General features: G+C 44.5%; 2 protein-coding genes across 5 annotated transcripts in view; both read right to left on the bottom strand.

The window, feature by feature from the left end:
- The window catches only part of LOC106589263 (PH and SEC7 domain-containing protein 1), a 64,293-nt gene extending 48,576 nt beyond the window's left edge, over nt 1-15,717 (bottom strand). Inside the window, exons 1-7 of one of the 2 annotated variants that reach the window (XM_014178990.2) lie at nt 15,256-15,717; nt 14,047-14,583; nt 4,706-4,894; nt 4,313-4,393; nt 3,761-3,873; nt 2,551-2,609; nt 626-715 (exon numbers count right to left, since the gene is read on the bottom strand). In XM_014178990.2, coding sequence (XP_014034465.2) covers nt 626-715; nt 2,551-2,609; nt 3,761-3,873; nt 4,313-4,393; nt 4,706-4,894; nt 14,047-14,583; nt 15,256-15,590 — 1,404 coding nt within the window. In that variant the 5' untranslated portion in view covers nt 15,591-15,717. The remainder of the gene's footprint in view (nt 1-625; nt 716-2,550; nt 2,610-3,760; nt 3,874-4,312; nt 4,394-4,705; nt 4,895-14,046; nt 14,584-15,255) is intronic. The other variant, XM_014178988.2, reaches the window with a different exon arrangement.
- Nucleotides 15,677-20,055, bottom strand: part of LOC123723868 (uncharacterized) — a 46,926-nt gene continuing 42,547 nt past the window's right edge. For 2 of the 3 annotated variants that reach the window (XM_014178989.2, XM_045710135.1), the window contains exons 3-4: nt 16,422-16,539; nt 15,677-15,771 (exon numbers count right to left, since the gene is read on the bottom strand). In XM_014178989.2, coding sequence (XP_014034464.2) covers nt 15,677-15,771; nt 16,422-16,539 — 213 coding nt within the window. Of the gene's footprint in view, nt 15,772-16,421; nt 16,540-16,787; nt 16,882-20,055 lie in introns of all 3 variants that reach the window. The other variant, XM_045710136.1, reaches the window with a different exon arrangement.

Here is a 20,055-nt window from a genome sequence, read left to right as displayed (position 1 = left end):
TCCCTCATGTATTATAGATACATCATTACAACTTGTTGACTTATGCTCTGGGGAATTGTGTTGAGGGAACGCTTTGCAGACAAAATTAATAAAACGCATCATCATTAGCCATGTCAACAGCAGGCAACCCACTGATTTAGCTCATCTGGCATCCACTAGTGTGCCTGTTGGTTCTAAATTAAGTCCCCCAGATGGGCCTAATCCCATTATGTTGCCCACAACAGGAATAACCTAATATCATAATCTAATATTGTCTGATCTTGAGCGCAGATGCCCCGGAGGGGAGATACAGTATGTCTTATAGACAACATAACAATTAGCCTCCACCAACCCACAACGCCATGCAGAAGTGTGCTACAGAAAATGGTGACCGAGGCAGAGCCGTGGTAGGTGGACTCAGGGGACACGCGGAGGCCAGCTGACCAAGCTACTGTACAGAATACCATGGCAAAACAACACAGAGCACTCAGCAGGACACACAAACACACTCGCTGTGGCGTGTGTCTGTGTGTTCATGTGTCTGTGTGTCCATGTGCTTGTGCATACATGTGCATCAGTGCTTGTGTGCATATGTGTGTATGTGTTTGTGTGTGTGTTTATAGCAATGCACATTACAGTGACTCACCTTCAGAAGGTCTTTGGAAAAGTCTTGACCCTCATTCAGACCCTCCAGGTTGCCAATGAACTGTGTGCAGGGCATCCTTTTGCCAATGTTCTGAAAAACATGACACACAGTACTTACTCTATGCTATTAGTCTCTCTAGACAGACGGGTTGCCTCCCACAAATGTACCAATTTTCCAGCATATAGTACATGTCTGTATTTAAGCCAACGTCAATTTGGGAGAGACGAAAGGGCGGAGTTATGTGCCTCAAAATCCGTCCAGAGCTCTGCTATAAACATTTCCGGTAGTTAGCTAGATGGAGCTAACTACCGGATATATTCAATGAGTATATTTTGCAGGTGAGTCGTTTGCATGAGCCATGAAGTAAGTTACAAGTTTACAACCATTGACTGACTGTGGAAAAAATGTGCCTAGCCATCTGCGTCCTCATTGCGTGTCGACGTCGGTCACGTTTCAGAGGGGATCATTTTGAAGCCCGTCTACGCCAAACTTGTGATTTGTTGGAAGAGTTGTCTGTCTGAAGAGCACCCTCCCTGAATTGGCCAAGAAAATCCTACATAATTTCCTGACCTAGTACTCTTGCCCTAGCTCTGGGATTTCTGAGACTACTATGCTATATATACATATAATCCTTAAAAAGTATCACTAACATCAGTCATCAAAAATATTTGAACCACAAATCCATTCACAGATTTTTATAATTCATCAGACCTTCTGCAGCTCTCTGACAGCTATATTAGAATTCGTCTTTGAAGGATGTTATGGGGAGAAATTACATTCAGGGACCTCATCCAAATGATTTAATCTAGCTGATGAGCTGAGAGTGTTAAGAGGAAGACTGTGCAAAAGACGTCACGGCGCTTGCTTAGCGAGTATCACTTCCTCCTGATTCGGCTCATACCGAGGCTCAACCCAGGACCTCTGCCTCACAAACACACGTCACCACCCTCCTGAAGCGTCCTACTCAGTCCTGCCATCAAAAATCTAGCTATTCAGCAGCGCAAGTGGAGACACTTCAGACTGAGGACTTTCACAGATAGAGGAAATATTGATGAAAAGAGCAAGTTGATGATGATAAAGAGGAAGAAGAAGATGCTGGGGACTATGATGATGATCAGGATGACTCCATTGATGATGATGATGATGATGATGAAGAAGAAGAAGATGACTACATTGGTGACTACGATGATGAATGATGATGATGATGATGATGAAGCACAGCGCTACAGTGCATTCAGAAAGTAATCATACCTCTTCACTTTTTCCAAATTTGTTTGTGTTACAGCCTGAATTCAGAAACATTCTCACCCCATAATGACAAAGTGGAAATATGTTTTTAGAAATGTTTGTAAATGTATTGAAAATGAAATACAGAAATATCTAATTTACATAAGTATATATTGAATACATATTGAATTCAGGCTGTAAAACAACAAAATGTGGAATAAGTCGAGGGGGATGAATACACTGAAGGCTGTATATCAGCCTGGCATCTCTCAATAGAGAGAGTGGTTTTTTTATCCAGCTAGGTCTAGCCCTTTCAACCAGAGCTAAATGTATCCATATATTATATAAATGGCTCTGACTTAACTATCTGTAATCCTTTGCAGAGGCTGCACATCACACCATGCAGCTGTAGATGGCCTAGATTTAGAGTTATACTGAAATCAGTCTACAGCTTGATATGGACTGGATTTATGATAGAGTGTGGAGCACATTGTAATCAGGAGGCTCGTCCCAGATCAGCCTTCGATCAGTCTGTGGCTTTTCCCCCATAACTACCATTGTACTGAGTCAGTGGAGCCTGGGGGGATTGATCTCTGAAAATTGTCTCGACTCTAAACTCTAGGCTGAACTCACCTAACACTCACACACGCACACACACGCGCACATATGCACACACACACAGACTGAACTCTACTTACATGGCCATGCAGGTCTGTGTTTAGCAGCATCAGGGCACAGGTCAAGGTATGGACACCATCTGGATAAGGAAGACACATATCCATCTATTCAGTTGTGGAAAAAGTACCCAATTATCATACTTGTGTAAAAGTAAAGATATCTTAGTAGAAAATGAAAAGTAACCCAGTAAAATACTACTTGAGTAAAAGTCTAAAAGTATTTGTTTTCAAATATATTTAAGTATCAAAAGTAAATGTAATTGCAAAAATATACTTAAGTATCAAAAGTAAAAGTATAAATCATTTCAAATTGATCATAGTAAGCAAACCAGACGGCACAATTTGTATGTTTTTTTAATTTATTTACGGATAGCCAGGGTCTCGCCCCAACACTTGGACATAATTTACAAACGAAGCATGTGTATTTAGTGAGTCCGCCAGACCAAAGCCAGTAGGGATGACCAGGGATGTTCTCTTGATAAGTGCATGAATTGGACCATTTTCCAGTCCTGCTAAGCATTCAGAATATAGCTTAAGTACTTTTGGGTGTCAGGGAAAATGTATGGAGTAAAAAGTACGTTATTTTCTTTAGGAATGTAGTGAAGTGGTCTAAGGCACTGCATCGCAGTGCTAGCTGTGCCACTAGAGATTCTGGCTTCGAGTACAGGCTCTGTCGCAGCCGGCCGCGATCGGGAGACCCATACGGCGGCGCACAATTGGCCCAGTGTCGTCCGGGTTAGGGGAGGGTTTGGCCGGCAGGGATGTCCTTGTCCCATCGCTCACTAGCGACTCCTATGGCTGGCCGGGCGCAGTGCACGCTGACACAGTAGCCAGGTGTACAGTGTTTCCTCTGACACATTGGTGCAGCTGGCTTCCGGGTTAAGTGGGCATTGTGTCAAGGAGCAGTGTGGCTTGGTTGGGTTGTGATTCGGAGAACGCATAGCTCTCAAGTTTCGTCTCTCCTGAGTCCGTACGGGAGTTGCAGCGCTGAGACAAGACTGTAACTACCAATTGGATACCACAAAATTGGGGAGAAAACAGGAATGTAGTGAGGTAAAATATTTTTTTGATAAATAGTCAAGTACAGTTACCCCAAAAAACGACTTAAGTAGCACTTTCAAGTATTTTTACTTAAGTACTTTACACCACTGCATCTATTATTAACATGATGACTGAGCTGTCATAGTTCTATAGTAGCTATAGTAGACATTTGACAGTACTGTCCTCTTACCCTCAGAGGGTATAAGTTTGGGGTTACAGTGCAGGTATCTCCTGGAGAAGTGAGCCAGCACCCGCTCTCTCTCCTGAGTCTCCCCCATCAGGGAAAACTGTCTGAGAAAGGCTCTGGAACACACATACACACACATTAAGCAGGATTACACTGTTTCTCAACCCCAATCAAGTATCCAGTATCCTCAGGGTGGCAATTTTTAGGTTCCAGACCAGCGGAAACGTACCTCATTACGCACTTATTCACCTCATTCAACTACTTAATTAATCACCAAGCCCTTGATTAATTTATTTAGGAGTGTTATTTATGTGATATAAACACTATTGGCATATTAAGCTGCCATCACTCAACTTGCCACCAGAGAGCAGTATTACCATATACTAACTACAGTGAATGGATCAATGGAATACAAAATGAAGCCCAGCATCCCTTTTAAGGCAACTTATCCAAAACAATGTTTGTAATGTCTAGAAATCCAGTCATCAAGAACCAATTTATGGAAAACGTGTTTGTTTTTCGAGTTGAACAAGTCAGTCAGTCTGAACCCCTCACCTCAGAGCCTGGTCCACAGCAAGACCCTTGAAGTTAAAGAAGTGTAGATACTCTTCTGCAACCATACAACTGAAGTCATTGCTGGGGTGAGTGAGTGAGTGAGTGAGTGAGTGAGTGAGTGAGTGAGTGAGTGAGTGAGTGAGTGAGTGAGTGAGTGAGAGAGAGAGAGAGAGAGAGAGAGAGAGAGAGAGAGAGAGAGAAACATGTTAATCAGTCACACAGCACAGTCGGTTTGAGCCTTGGAGACGAAAACTTAGGGCCGCGGAGGAAGACAGAGGTTTAAGATAAGTTCCAGACCAGGCTTATTATAGCAGTATATGCACTATATATAGCATTGACAATGTATAGCAGCGCATAGTAAAGAGAGGGATTGGCTAGGTGCCAGGTGCTCACTTTTTGCTGAGGTGGCGGGCCACGTCGGACTTCCTGAAGCCGTCCAGGGTGAAGAGACGTTTGGCCAGGCGCTTAGCGGCCTCCCCGTTGGCACGGTTACCATTGGTGAGGGTGTCGCTGCTCCCCAGGCCCAGCAGCTCACTGAGGTCCTGGTCCAGCTCTGAGTCTGTCACCAGACGAGCCTTTTCCCTGAAGGGGGAGAGAGGGACAGAAAAAGAGTAGGGGGTACAAGTAGTAGGGGGAAAGAGAAGGAGAGATAAGTGGAGAGAGAGAGAGAAAGAAAGAGATGGAGGGGGATAAAGAGAGAGGGGGTAGAGAAGAAGAGAGGACAGGGAGAGAGAGAGAGGGAGTGGGAGGAAGAGAGAAAGAGTGAGGGGATGGGTTGATGAATGAGGATGTGGTTCATTTCTTCTCAGCAGCACTGTAACGCTTACAGCAAACCGGTCTAGTCAGGTCTGTTGAAAAAGGAAATAACTAATACATTCGGTCGACCATAGGGTATTATAAGAGGATTACACATTATACAAGCTCCTTATTTCAATCTATCTTTCATGTAACTCCCTCTCTCTTTCTCCCACTTATTAAGCTCCCTTTGAAGTATTAGAAGGTTCAGGAGTGCAGGCCGTACTATATCTGAATTATACTGTGATAATAATTGAAGCATTTTACGTCACCCTGGCACAAGGATGGAACTTAAAAAAATGGAAGATTATGTAATTAAGACCTGTGAGTTCTATCTGTTGATAATAAATGGTTTTAAAATGATAGAGGACCACTATACAGTACCAGCTGCGGTACGCCCCTGAAACACACACTCAAATACTTTACCCAGACTACTAGGAAAATAACACAAGCACAGCACATCCAGACTTTCTTATCATCCCTGAGTCATACTAACCTCCACAGAGCAAACAGGCCATTTTATTAGCTGAATGAATGGCTACGTTACTGATCAATGACTGATCACCAGACACCCCTGTTTCATATATGGAGCTTTCAGAGGTAGTGAGAGGATTTGAAGGTAGATATTAGTAGGATTAATTGGACCCATGCAAAAGAAGCAGATCAGCTACTAGAAGTTTTGTTGTACTATGGTGTGCTTTCTGGACAGCAGCTACAGTAATTGTAAAGCACAAAACATTCTAAGAAAAGTTGAAAATCAGAGTCAGTCAAACAGTTGGAGCTGCAGGCCGGTACCATATACTGTAGTCCCAACCTTCCACTCTACCTAGTCTGAGAGGATAGGAGAGGAAGGAAGAGAAGAGAAGGACTAGGGCTCTTACCTCGACAGTAAGCTTGAGCGGCGAGTAAAAAGGTACATATCCTCTTCGAGTGAGCCATGGCAACAGAACACATAGCGGGCCTTCACTGTCGTACCTGGCCCTCCCTGTTTGAGTGTCTCAAACTAGTCACCCTACCAACCTCCCCGATCCCCCCCTTGTCTCTGCCCAGGCCCCCCGGCTGTGTAAACTTTTGCAACCATCCGGCCGACCTTGGGCTCTAAGCATGGCACGGAACTTGGACCGCCTTTCACTCAAAATCTCTTCCTCCCTCTCTCTCTCTCCCAACATCGCTCTCTCATCCCAATTACTCATAGTCAATAGGTACATCCTTTGGATGAGGTATACATTCTGTCCACCTTGACTCTTAATAGAGATATAATCACACAAATTAAAACAAAGAAAAATAGTGCCAGGGAAAACTTACATTGATAAACCCTATATGTGTGTGCTATACATAGGTGTGTGCTATACATAGCCACAGGAAGTAGGAATGATGAGGTTGCTGCAGCACCCTCTGAAAAATCTGAATGAAAAAAAAAATATTAATATATATTTTAAGTAGTTCACTGGGCCTTTACTAGTCCTGTATTAGCAGACCAATATAGCCAGCCACCTGTAGCGCAGACCAAAAGAAATGTCAGCATCGCCACCCCCAAACTACTTCCTGTGGCTATGGTGCTATAATATGATTATATTATTAACAAATCACAACAAATATTATTGTTCTCTCTTTCCACAACAATGATTTAGTATCCAGGGAAAGGAATTAGGTTATATTCCTCAACTCCAGCCCCGGAGACCGACAGGGTGAAACATTTTTTGTTCCAGCTCCGTACTCACACACCTGATCCAACTATTAAACTTATCATTAATCCTTTGACAGTATTTCCATCAGGTGCGTTAGTGCTGGGTGTGAATCCTGGTTGATAAACACACATGGAATACATACATGGATTAGAGAGGCCTATTGTGAACACCAGCCATTGTTGAAGTGCCGGTTTACTGTATGCAACTCCGCAGGTGATAAACACCATAACACATTACAGTAGTTAGGACTAATTGTTCAGCTATCACAATGCTGCTCAGAGGCCATAAGAGAATTCCCACTAGTGTCAGCCTCCGCTTCAAGGGGCCATTGCCACATAATTGGACCCCCTCTGTCTGTCTAAATGGGCAGTTCTACACAATGGAAAGAACTAGAACCTTGGCACAAACCATCTCAAAAGGGAGATTTTGACTTTTGTTATTTTTGTTTAACCTTTATTTAACTAGGCAAGTCAATGAAGAACAAATTGTTACTTACAATGACGGCCTACCCCTGCCAAACCCGGACGACGCTGGACCAATTGTGCGCCGCCCTATTGGACTCCCAATCACGGCCGGATTTGATGCAGCCTGGACTTCAACCAGGGACTGCAGTGACGCATCTTGCACTGAGATGCAGTGCCTTAGACCACTTCGCCTCTCGGGAGATGTGAGGGAGGGGGGGGGGGATGTCAAAGAGTGAAATTCCAACTGTTATCACATTATGGAGTGGACAAGCCCTCTGCAGTATTTTCAATACCAGCACAATGTAAATATTTAACAGACACATAGAATAGTCAGTAACGGTGTGTGGGTAACATCACTGGGGAAGCCAAGCCAGTAAAAAAGCTATATTACAACCTATGTTGTGATAATTGCATTGTTTGCTCTATAACCCATTCGTTCATATGCCACCGTGATATACAATAAGGCAGTGACAGCAAAAAAGACAACAGTCACACAGTGCCGGAATAAATTCAACTCCACATACGTTTGTTTCATCACAAAATTATATCCTCCTGATTCCTGCTTACAAGCTAAAATTAAAGTAGGACGCACCAGTGACTCGGTCAATAAGAAAGCAGATGCTAGCTATAGGATTGTTTTGCTAGCACAGACTGTAATATGTTCCCGCGATTTTTCCGATGGCATTGAGGAGTACACCACATCAGTCACTGGCTTCATCAATAAGTGCATCGATGACGTCGTCCCCACATTGACAGTACATTACATTTATTTAATTTACATTTAAATGTAAATGACAGTACATACAGTTGAAGTCGGAAGTTTACATACACTTAGGCTCATATGTCACTAAAAACGTGTTTTCAACCACTCCACAAATTTCTTGTTAACAAACTATAGTTTTGGCAAGTCAGTTAGGACATTTTTCCAACAATTGTTTACAGACAGATTATTTCACTTATAATTAATTCACTGTATCACAATTCCAGTGGGTCAGAAGTTTACATACACTAAGTTGACTGTGCCTTTAATTTTCTGGAAAATTCCAGAAAATGACGTCATGGCTTTAGAAGCTTCTGATAGGCTAATTGACATAATTTGAGTCAATTGGAGGTGTATGTGTGGATGTATTTCAAGCCTATCTTCAAACTCAGTGCATCTTTGCTTGACATTATGGGAAAATCAAAAGAAATCAGCCAAGACCTCAGAAAAAAAAATTGTAGACCTCCACAAGTCTGGTTCATCCTTGGGAGCAATTTCCAAACACCTGAAGGTACCACGTTCATCTGTACAAACAATAGATACTTTGATGTGTCAAGTGGGTGAGATGTGCAGTCTGTGTTTGACTTTATGATTTTTGAGATGTCTGAGTATAACTTCATAGAGAAACTCGTCCAAACCTACGTTGGCGCAGCTGTAATGGAATGTATCTGCTATTTGTATTTACAGCTATGTCCCCTGATGTTCCATGATTAAGAGGTGATGACTACTCCACTCCACTACCATTGTCAACTTTCTCCTGAAATGAACTGAAGCCATGACGTCTCAGGACTTCCTGACGGGCCGCCCCTAGGTGGTAAGTGTAGGTAACAACATAGCCGCCACGCTGATCCTCAACACGGGGGCCCAGTCCCTTCCTGTACTCCCTGTTCACTCACCAACAACGACAAGACAGCATATAGGGAGGAGGTCAGAGACCTGGCCGTGTGGTGCCAGGACACCAACATCTCCCTTAACGTGATCAAGACTAAGGAGATGATTGTGGACTACAGGAAAAGGAGTACCGAGCATGCCCCCATTCTCATGACGGGGCTGTAGTGTAGTTGAGAGCTTCCTTGGTTCCACATCACCGACAAACTAACATGGTCCAAGCTCACCAAGACAGTTGTGAAGATGGCACAACAAAACCTATTCCCCCTTAGGAGACTGAAAAGATTTGGCATGGGTCCTCAGATCCTCAAAAGGTTCTAAAGCTGAACCATCGAGAGCATCCTGACTGGTTGCATCACTGCCTGGTATGGCAGCTGCTCGGCCTCCGACCGCAAGGCACTACAGAGGGTACATCACTGGGGCCAAACTTCCTGCCATCCAGGACCTCTTTACCTGGAGGTGTCAGAGGAAGGCCCTAAAAATTGTCAAAGACAAAAGCCACCCTAGTCATAGACTGTTCTCTCTGCTACTGCACGGCAAGCGATACCGGAGCGCCAAGTCTTGGTCCAAGAGGCTTCTAAACAGCTTCTACTCCCCCTCTTTTTACGCTGCTGCTACTCTCTGTTATTATCTTTGCATAAGTAATTTAATAATTCTATCTACATGTATATATTACCTCGACTAACCAGTGCCCCGCACATTGACTCTGTACCGGTACCCCCTGTATATAGCCTCGCTATTGTTATTTTACTGTTGCTCTTAATTATTTGTTACTTTTATTTCTTCTTTTTTTTAGGTATTTTTCTTAAAACTGCATTGTTGGTTAAGGGCTTGTAAGTAAGCATTTCACTGTAAGGTCTACACCTGTTGTATTCGGCACATGAGACAAATACAATTTGATTTGATCACAAAACCGGAGAGCAACATCTGTCCTGTGAAGTTCACAAAGCAAATATTGCATGTAACAAACAGTTATGTGATCTGCAGCATGGTCAAGCAAGTTAATGTTTTCAACAGTTTACTAAACAACTACTGATTTAGAAGCATGGAGTTACAGCAGTCGGCACAAAGACAACAGGAGCACTGCCTCCGTTATTCCAGCACCATTTCAACTTAAACATTTAAACATCATTGAATCAATAAGGTTACACATGCTTAGTTTAATACAGTGAAAAACTTAAAGATACCAAAAACTACTTAGTCCAATCAATGTTGCTAAATATCATGTGGCTGTCCATGGTACTAATTTCTGTGTGTGTGCGTGCGTGCTTATGTGCGCGCACAAGTAAAACATTTTTGGGGGGGGACTCGCCCTACTTGTAGACTAGTTAAACGCCAATCCTGACCTCTTCTCTTTCATGTTGGCAAAACAGTCTGTGGCCCTGTACCCTTTAAGTTTTTGTTTTCATAGGCTACCTAGCTAAAACACTTAAAAGACTAACTTCCTTGCATAGGCAACAATGAACCAGTTAAGTTAGCTAGCTAGTTAACGTGAGCCTACTAGGCTACATCTAGGCTACATATTGAACTTCAATCGCCTTGGGGCAGTGGCACAATATATTAGTTTAAAGTTAGATAATCGCTGTCATAATCATTGGCTTGTACAGAGAATTAAGTCAAAACCACAAGTACAAATCCCCATCCATGGCTTAGGAACGGACAAATTGAGCAAGCTAGCTACTACAGGACATGAACACAAGCAGACCAGAAACAGACACGTTTTTCTGACAATGATGACATTTTGCTCAGGATGTGATTTGATGGTGTGAAGCCAAATCCAAACTGGCCTCCCTTGGGGTGGCGTTTTTCTGTGCCAGGACAGCCCACAGTTGAGCTCAGCTCAATGCTGATTGGTGGCATCAATCAATCAAATGCTACTGCGGCAACATGTCATACTCTTTTGTTCCAGACAGCATCAGATACATGGACTACACATACTGAGACAGAGGCATGCTGTTTCCCTCGCTCTGATGATTTCTCTGGTGAGATTCACTTTACCAACACTTTACACTTTATATTTTTATTCAGTATTCTTAGCATGCTAGCTAACCCTAACCTTAACCCTTTTAGCTAACCCTTCCCCTAACCCTAATCCTTAATCCTTTACCCTAACTTCTAAACTTAACCCTAACCCTTAGCCTAGCTAACGTTAGCGAGCTAGATAACGTTAGCCACCTAGCTAGAATTGATAACATATGATACGTTTTGGAAATTCTGAACATATTGTACATTTAACAAATTCGGAACATATTGCATGTTTTGCAGAGTCGTAATATATCCTACAAAATGGGTAATGGACTTCCACAAATGAATACATACCATACGAAACATAACATATCATACTAAATGGAGTGTCTCGGATTTACGTACAGAATCATCTGAAAATCTCTGAGACCAGGTTGAGTCCCTAAACATCTTTGACCCCTGAAAGAAGCAGAGATGACAGAGAAAAATGTACAGATCCCATCTAGATTCATTCTATCGATTTATGACATTTTTCTGAAGAGCAAGGGTTTATTTAGTCTTCTAAGGCAACATATAATGACGGAAGAGAAGCTGCTTGTACTGTATCTAATTATAGACAAGTTGACTAACAAATAGCCTACCAAAACGTCAAATTATAAGCAGAAACATATCTAAATCGTTCCATCATCTCTGACTGTAGCCAACTGTGCATTTTCTATATTAGCAGATTAGGGTGCGGGCCTGAGATTTTCACTTTAGCACATACAGTACATGAGTATAAAACATTAGGAACACCTGCTCTTTCCATGATATAGACTAGGGGTTCACAAACGTTTTCACTCAGGGGAACATGAAGGGGATGAGATAGGTTAAAGAAGGATTCAGAGGGTGAATGGGCAAGACAAAAGATTTAAGTGCCTTTGAATGAGGTATGGTGGTAAGTGCCAGGCGCACCGGTTTGAGTGTGTCAAGAACTGCAATGCTGCTGGGTGTTCACTCTCAACAGTTTCCCGTGTCAAGAACGGTCCACCAACCAAAGACATAGACAACTTGACAGAACTGTAGAAAGCATTGGAGTCAACTAGGGCCAGCATCCCTGTGGATTGCTTTTGACACCTTGTAGTCCATGCCCCGATGAATTGAGGCTGCTGTGAGGGCAAAAGGGGGTGCAACTCAATATTAGCAAGGTGTTCCTAATGTTTTGTACACTCAGTGTATCATCGGGCGGTTGCGATGGGTTATTAGCAATTTCTGCCGGGTGTGGGTGACCCGCGTACCACACTAACACACGCACACGCACGCATGCACAGAAGCGTATGCACCCGGCACGCACCTGCACGCACAGACACACACACCCACTAACTTGACCAGTCACTACTACCTTGTGTGGTTCAGTTGGTAGAGCATGGTGTTTCCAATGCCAGGGTTGTGGGTTCGATTCCCACGGGGGACCAGTATGAAAATGTATGCCCTCACTACTGTAAATCGCTCTTGATAAGAGCATCTGCCAAATGACTAAAATGTCAATCTTGAACAATAAACATAATTCTGCCATGTTAACTGAAGAATGCAAATATAATACTATTTTCTCCAAAAAAGATCACTTATAGTAGACACCATACATGGTCCACACGTTCAGCTATAAAAAACCTGTATGTTGGGGCCTCCCGAGTGGCGCAGCGGTCCAATCACTGCATTGCAGTGATTCCGGGCTGTATCGCAACCGGACGTAATCGGGAGTCCCATAGGGTGGCGCACAATTGGCCCAGCGTCGTCCAGGTTAGGGGAGTGTTTGGCCGGGGGCTTTATCGCACTCTAGCGACTCCTTGTGGCGGGCCGGGCGCCTGCAGGCTGACCCCGGTCGTCAGTTGAACGGTGTTTCCTCTGACACATTGGTGCGGCTGGCTTCCGGGTTAAGTGGGCAGGTGTTAAGAAGTGCGGCTTGGCAGGTCATGTTTCAGGAGGACGCATGACTCGACCTTTGTCTCCCGAGCCCGTTGGGGAGTTGCAGTAATGAGACAAGATTGAAATTGGAGAGAAAAAGGGGGTAAAATACAATATATGAAGTATGTTCAGACAGTTTTAACCACAACCTACAACATGGTCCTTTATCACCATCTAGTGGTCTGTACCACAAGGTGACAGTGTCTCAGTGCTGTCAAACACAATTACAGACACTCAAACAACAAGGCTCTCCTCTCTTCCTCATCAGCACCTCAGTTCCTCTCTACAGTAACCACAAAACCTACCAGATGGTGCTGGGTTCCAAACCCCTAGCATAATTCTGTTATCATGGTGTTGATGAATGATTAAAAATGTTAAATGAACAAGCAGAAGTGTATATTGAATATTTATGTAAAATTACAATGACAATAAAATTACAATATTCTAGCATTTGAATATATCCTAATATATGATAATACATAATAATTTATACTTATATAACGGATAGATATTGCCACGCAATCTGATTGGTAAAGAGTGCGTTCCAGCTATGCAGTTATTGACAGTAATAGCACAGTTAGCTTAATCACTTTGATATTATCAGTAGTTGAGATGTTTAAGGAGCGGATGGTTGAAGATGAGAGCTGTGCTGCCAGAGCCATCTGCCTCAGTCAGTACCAGTCACCTGCTCCAGCCATCACACACACACACACACACACACACACACACACACACACACACACACACACACACACACACACACACACACACACACACACACAGAATGCCATGGAAACCAGCGGTACGGTGAGGCAGGCAGCCTCCTAATGACCTTCACTAACAGTTCTGCTTCAAAATCGCACTGCAGCAGGTGATTGCCTGGCAGACAAGCCTGGGACTGGGGTGTCTGGAAACTGACATTGATTCAAAGTTGGGGGATGACACAAAAAAGTATATTTTCAATATATATGCACAGTACATAACCTACGCACAATATGATCATCACTTACCACATTTTCCTCTAATATTGTACATAGACAATACACTATAATATAGTGGTTATTTGTTTTTAATTTCATCTCACATTATACCATACTGTATGTATGGAATGGGATTCTATCTTGGCTTTACTTCATCTAGAAGAATAACCTCATACTGTATGTCAGTAGCCTATCAGGTCTGGCCTTTCATACAGTACTTCATCAGAATAGTAATGATGATAACACTGACCTGTGGAAAGAGAGGGAGGGGTTGCTGCTGTATGACATCACTGACCTAGGGAAGGAGAATGTGGGGTTGCTGTACCAGCTGCTCCCCAGCATCCGTGCCCCGCCCCCTCCCCCTCTCAGGGGCGTGTCTTCCGGGCTACTACTCAGCCTTTCGCTGGAGGGGGCACGCGTGGCGTCCGAGTCTCCCGTCACCGTGACGATGGAATCTGATAGGCTTGTCCCCCTCTCGCAGTGGGCCAATGGGGCGAAGCTCAGCTTGACAATCTGCCGGGCGCTCTGACAGATCATCTGACCCCCCTGAATCTCTGGGGTCAGCGTGGGGAGGTCAAAGGTCAGGACGGTCTGTGTGCTGGAGGTCAGCAGCTCCTCACTGTCCAGGTCCAGGCTGCCGTAGGACGTGCCCTTGGCGCGGTGTGACTCCATGATGCTCTCAAAATGGCGGCTGAAGCTGTCGTCGGAGGTGCCTGCAAGGCGAGGCCCCGACACCAGGACGGGTGACTTGAGGGCCGGGAGGTTGTCAAAGAAACTGTCCAACGGCCTAGAGGTAGAGAGAGAAAGATGGAAAGGAGGAGAGACCACAAATGAGACACAGGAAGACTACCTACTCTCTTAGTACAGTCTAATATTCTCAGTGAGTCACCCTGGAAATGATCTCAGCTGAAAGATTGCATTATTAGTGTAGTGACTGAGTATGGCACACTGTATACTCTAAATGTTTGACCTTAGAAAACTGTGAATGCTAAAGTAAAACATTTCATCAAACTGATTTGAAAGGTCTATTGTTAAGTAGGTTGCTAGGAAGATATAAGGTAGCAGAAGGAGACATACAACATAAGGTAGCGGAAAGAGACACACATTCATATACTACTGTAGCTCTTGCCAGATCCTGCTTCACCAGTGTTCTTGTGGGAGAAAAATGACGACACCAACTGAAACATTGATTATCTTCATTCAAAGCACCTTTGTTCTATACGCAAGGACAGATGCTAGAAATAGATAGTACTCATAGCAGTCTGTAATAAAAATCCTGTCAAACTTCAAATGTGTGAGCATGTGTTTGTGTCTCTGCATTATATAAGTGTGTATGATTATGTGTGTGTAAGCATATTTTAAAGTATATTTTTAGGAATGTGTGTGTGCGAGCGTGCACGTGTGTGTTGCATTTGTGCGTGTGTGTTTCTAAGTGCCTATGTGTCTATGTCCATCTCACCTCTTCAGCAGCTGACTAATCACCTGCTGCTGCTGCTGTCTCTTAATGTCCCCTTGCATCCTCACTGAGGCCCAGCTCACCACCTCCTCCTCCTCCTCCAGCTCCTCTTCCTCCTCCTCTCCTTCCACCTCCTCCTCCTCCGCGCTTGTGCTCTCATAGGGACAGACACCCAGGGGGCTGCTGTCTGTACCCGACGTGCTTTTCACGCTACGGTTACTGCCAAATGCTGAGTCGGCGTCTTCCTGCTCAGCCAAAAGCACCTCATCGATGTCGGTCTCACGGTAACAGCGCAGGGGCACGGCATCCAGGTCCGTCTCCGAGTACTTGAGGGTCATCCGGATGATGCCCGTCTTGGGCGACGCCCCCCGCCACAGCTGGGTGAGGAGTCACCAGCTCCACCTCCACGTGCTGCACCTCATGATTAGCCAAGATGAGGGGGAGGGAGATGGGGGGGCGTGGGGGTGGGGGATTCACTGGACTGGCCACTAGGAGGAGCTGTCGAGGCCTCGATGGTATCTGTCATGATGGAACAGAAGAAGCAGTTGATATCACTGAAAAGGAACGGAAAATTACTGTGCTGCCATGCTAATCCTAACGCTGTTGTAAGGTTGCTGAAGACTGACCTCTGAGCATGTTTTGACATGTGTTATGATAAATTTCATGTCACTTGACTCACATAGTACAGTATAGTGTCTACCCCAGTGGTATTCAAACTTTTTCACCGGGGACAACATTTTTTTCCCAAGAACTTCTCTCGACCCCACCCTACCCCAAATCTAATGACACAACCTCACAACTGGTACATTTCGATTTTTACATCAACAAATAACCATAAATTCATTGCATTTTCATCTCTTATCGAAATTAAAATAAACCAATAAATACATTTACTCAATACAATAAAATGTTTCTATTATCTTTCTCCAAAAAGTTTGTATATTGTCCCATACAATAATCTGTACTCTAAATATTAGTATTTTATTTTGGTGACCCCACTGCAGTTCCCTGAAAACCCACTAGGGGTTGCGACCCTGACTTTGAATACCACTGGTCTATTCTATACAGTTAAAGAGCCATAGACATAGTCATAGCGATAAATACTGTATATAGCGAATGCTGTATCTTTCTCTATGGGTAATGAGTATGGGTGGTAAATATGCTCTCACTTTTCTCCCCCCTGCTGGCATCCTCCTCAGCGGGGGTCCCAAATAGGAACTCCCACTTGGCACGAGCTATCCTCTGAGAGTGGAGGGAGGGGCCTGGGACTGCAGAACCACTGTCCGTCTGGAACAACCAAAGAGACATACACACAGACATGTACACATATACAAAAAACCCTCTCTTCTTATCCCTCTCTCTAGCCCTGGGAGACATGGCGCCGACAGATACGGAAGCTCTGATTCTAGCTCCTAAGCAACTTTTCAGTATTGTTTTTTGGGGTGTTATTTCTTACGTTATTAGCCCAGAAAATACTTTGTGTTATTACATACAGAGGGAAACAACATTTGGATATCAGAGTGGCAGTAACTCACCAGCATGACGACCAGGAATACGACTTCCCGAATTGGTTCCGCTGTTCATACCTCCCAGTGCAATTAAACTTATTCCAGAGGCTGCTCCAAAACACTGCCGGCGGAGAAGAGGTATTTGGATTGGACTTCTAGTCCTACTCAGGAGGCGTGCACACCATCCACCACTTCCGAGTACATTACTCACTAATCTTCAGTCTCTGGATAATAAAGTAGACGAGCTCAGGGCGAGGATCTCCTTCCAGAGAGACATCAGGAATTGTAACATACTCTGTTTCACGGAAACATGGCTCTCTCGGGATATACTGTCCCCGTCCATACAGCCAGCTGGGCTCTCAGTATATTGCGCATACAGGAATAAAGTACTCTCCGAGAAGAAGAAAGGCGGGGGTGTATGTTTCATGATTAACTACTCATAGTGTAATTAGTGTGATTTTGTTCACCCATCCTAGAATACCTCACAATCAAATGCCGACCGTATTACCTCCCAAGAGAATTATCTTCGGTGAAAGTTACAGCCGTGTATATTCCCCATCAAGCCGATACCATGATGGCCCTCAAAGAACTACACTGGACTTTATGCAAACTGGAAACCACATATCCAGAGGAGCATTAATTGTAGCTGGGGATTTTAACAAAGCAAATTTGAGGAAAATGCTACCGAAGTTCGACCAAAACATTGACTGTAGTACTCGCGCTGAAAAAACATTGGAACACTCCTACTCAACTTCGAAATGCCTACAAGGCCCTCCCCCACCCTCCCTTCGGCAAATCTGATCACGACTCCATTTTGCTCCTCCCTTCCTATAGGCAGAAACTCAAACTGGAAGTACCCGTGCTAAGGTCTAGTCAACGCGTGTCTGTGTAAGGACGACACTGAAGTAGAGAAGCAGGTACGGGGAGTCAACATTTAATGAGGAACAGACATGGAACAGGACAGGAACAGTGTCAGAACCGGGTAAAACACAGACGTGTGACAATTAATGCAGCAGCGGGGAACACAGCTGGGGAACTGACAAATATAAGGGAGGTAATAAACAGGTGATTGAGTCTAGGTGAGTCCAATAAATCCCTAATGCGCGTGACGAGGGAAGGCAGGTCTGCTTAATGATGGTGGCAGGAATGCGTAATGCAGGGCAGCCTGGCGCCCTCGAGTGCCAGGGGGGAAGAGCAGGAGCAGGCGTGACAGTACCCCTAGCCACCCAGCGTCCCACCTTGTCGAGCATGACGGGCCAGGCGAGGCACGGGCGCCGGACAAGCCAGCTGGGTGTAAAATTCCAACGAACCGGCAGAGGCATGGGAGCCTAGCAAGCCAGCTGAGGCATAGGAGCCTGAGCAGGCGTGACAGTCTGACCAATCAGAATCCATACTTCAAAATGTTTTGATCACGCGGACTGGGATATGTTCTAGGTAGCCTCTGAGAATAACATAGACTAATACATGGATACAATGACTGAGTTCATAAGGAAGTGTATAGGAGATGTTGTATCCACTGTGACTATTAAACCTACCTAAACCAGAAACCATGGATAGATGGCAGCATTTGTGCAAGACTGAAAGCGCGAACCACCGCATTTAATCATGGCAAGGTGACTGGGAATATGGCCGGATACAAACAGTGTAGTTATTCCCTCTGTAAGGCAATCAAACAGGCAAAACGTCAGTACAGAGACAAAATGGTGTCGCAATTCAATGGCTCAGACACGAGGCTTATGTGGCAGGGTCTACAGACAATCACAGACTACAAAGGGAAAACCAGCCACGTCGCACATACCACGTCTTGCTTCCGGACAAGCTAAACACCTTCTTCGCCCGCTTTGAGGATAACACAGTGCCATCGACGTGTCCCGCTACCAAGGACTGTGGGCTCCCCTTCTCCATGGTCGACATGAGTAAGACATTTAAGCGTGTTAACCCTCGTAAGGCTGCCGGGCAAGACAGCATCCCTAGCCGCGTCTTCAGAGCATGCACAGACCAGCTGGCTGGAGTGTTTATGGACATATTCATCTCTCCCTATCCCAGTGTGCTGTCCCCACTTGCTTCAAGATGTCCACCATTGTTCATGTACCCAAGAAAGCAAAGGTAACTGAGATAAATGACTATCACCACACTGTCTATGTGTGGTGATAGCACTATGTGTGGTGGTAGCATTACTTCTGTCATCATGAAGTGCTTTGAGAGGCTAGGTAAGGATCATATCACCTCTACCTTACCTGGCACCCTAGACCCATTTCAACTTGCAATCACCATCGCACTGCACACTGCCCTATCCCATCTGGACAAGAGGAATAGAAGAAGATAGAAGAATGCTGTTCATTGACTATAGCTCAGCATTCAACACCATAGTACCCTCCATGTTCATCATTAAGCTTGGTGCCCTGGATCTGAACCCCGCCCTGTGCAACTGGGTCCAGCACGCCCCTATCCATATTGGCAGGACCGCAGTGGAGAAGGTGGAAAGCTTCAAGTGCCTCTGCATTCATATCACTGACAATCTGAAATGGTCCACCCACATAGACAGTGTGGTGAAGAAGACACAACGGAACCTCAGGAGGCTGAAGAAATTTGACTTGGCATCTAAGACCCTCACAAACTTTTACAGATGCACAATTGAGAGCATCCTGTCGGGCTGTATCACAGACTGGTATGGCAACTGCACCGCCCGCAACCGCAGGGCTCTTCAGAGGGTGATCTGCCCAGAGGGCAGAGGGTGATCTGTGGTCTGCCCAACGCATCACTGGGGGCAAACTACCTGCCCTCCAGGACACCTACAGCATCCGATGTCACAGAAAGGACAAAAAGATCATCAAGGACATCAACCACCCGAGCCACGGTCTGTTCACCCCGCTATCATCCAGAAGGCGAGGTCAGTACAGGTGCATCAAAGCTGGGGCCAAGAGACTGAAGAACAGCCTCTATGTCAAGGCCATCAGACTGTTAAAACCTGTTAAGGACAGGCGTTCCGCTAGCCAACATCCAATGGAACAGCAGGGCGTGAAACACAAAACATAAAAAATCTAATAATTAAAATTTCTCAAACATACCACTATTTTACACCATTTTAAAAGATACACTAAAAGATACACACCATTTTAAAAGATACATTAGATTATGTTAGGAGAGTACATAGACAAAAATAACCACACAACCATTTTCCAAGCAAGGAGATGTCTCACAAAACCCCAAAATACAGCTAAATGAAGCACTAACCTTTTACGATCTTCATCAGATAACACTCTTAGGACATCATGTTACACAATACATGTATGTT

Source organism: Salmo salar, chromosome ssa28, assembly GCF_905237065.1.
Source record: "Salmo salar chromosome ssa28, Ssal_v3.1, whole genome shotgun sequence".
Classification (NCBI taxonomy): domain Eukaryota; kingdom Metazoa; phylum Chordata; class Actinopteri; order Salmoniformes; family Salmonidae; genus Salmo; species Salmo salar.
This window is presented reverse-complemented; position numbering and strand designations above follow the sequence as displayed.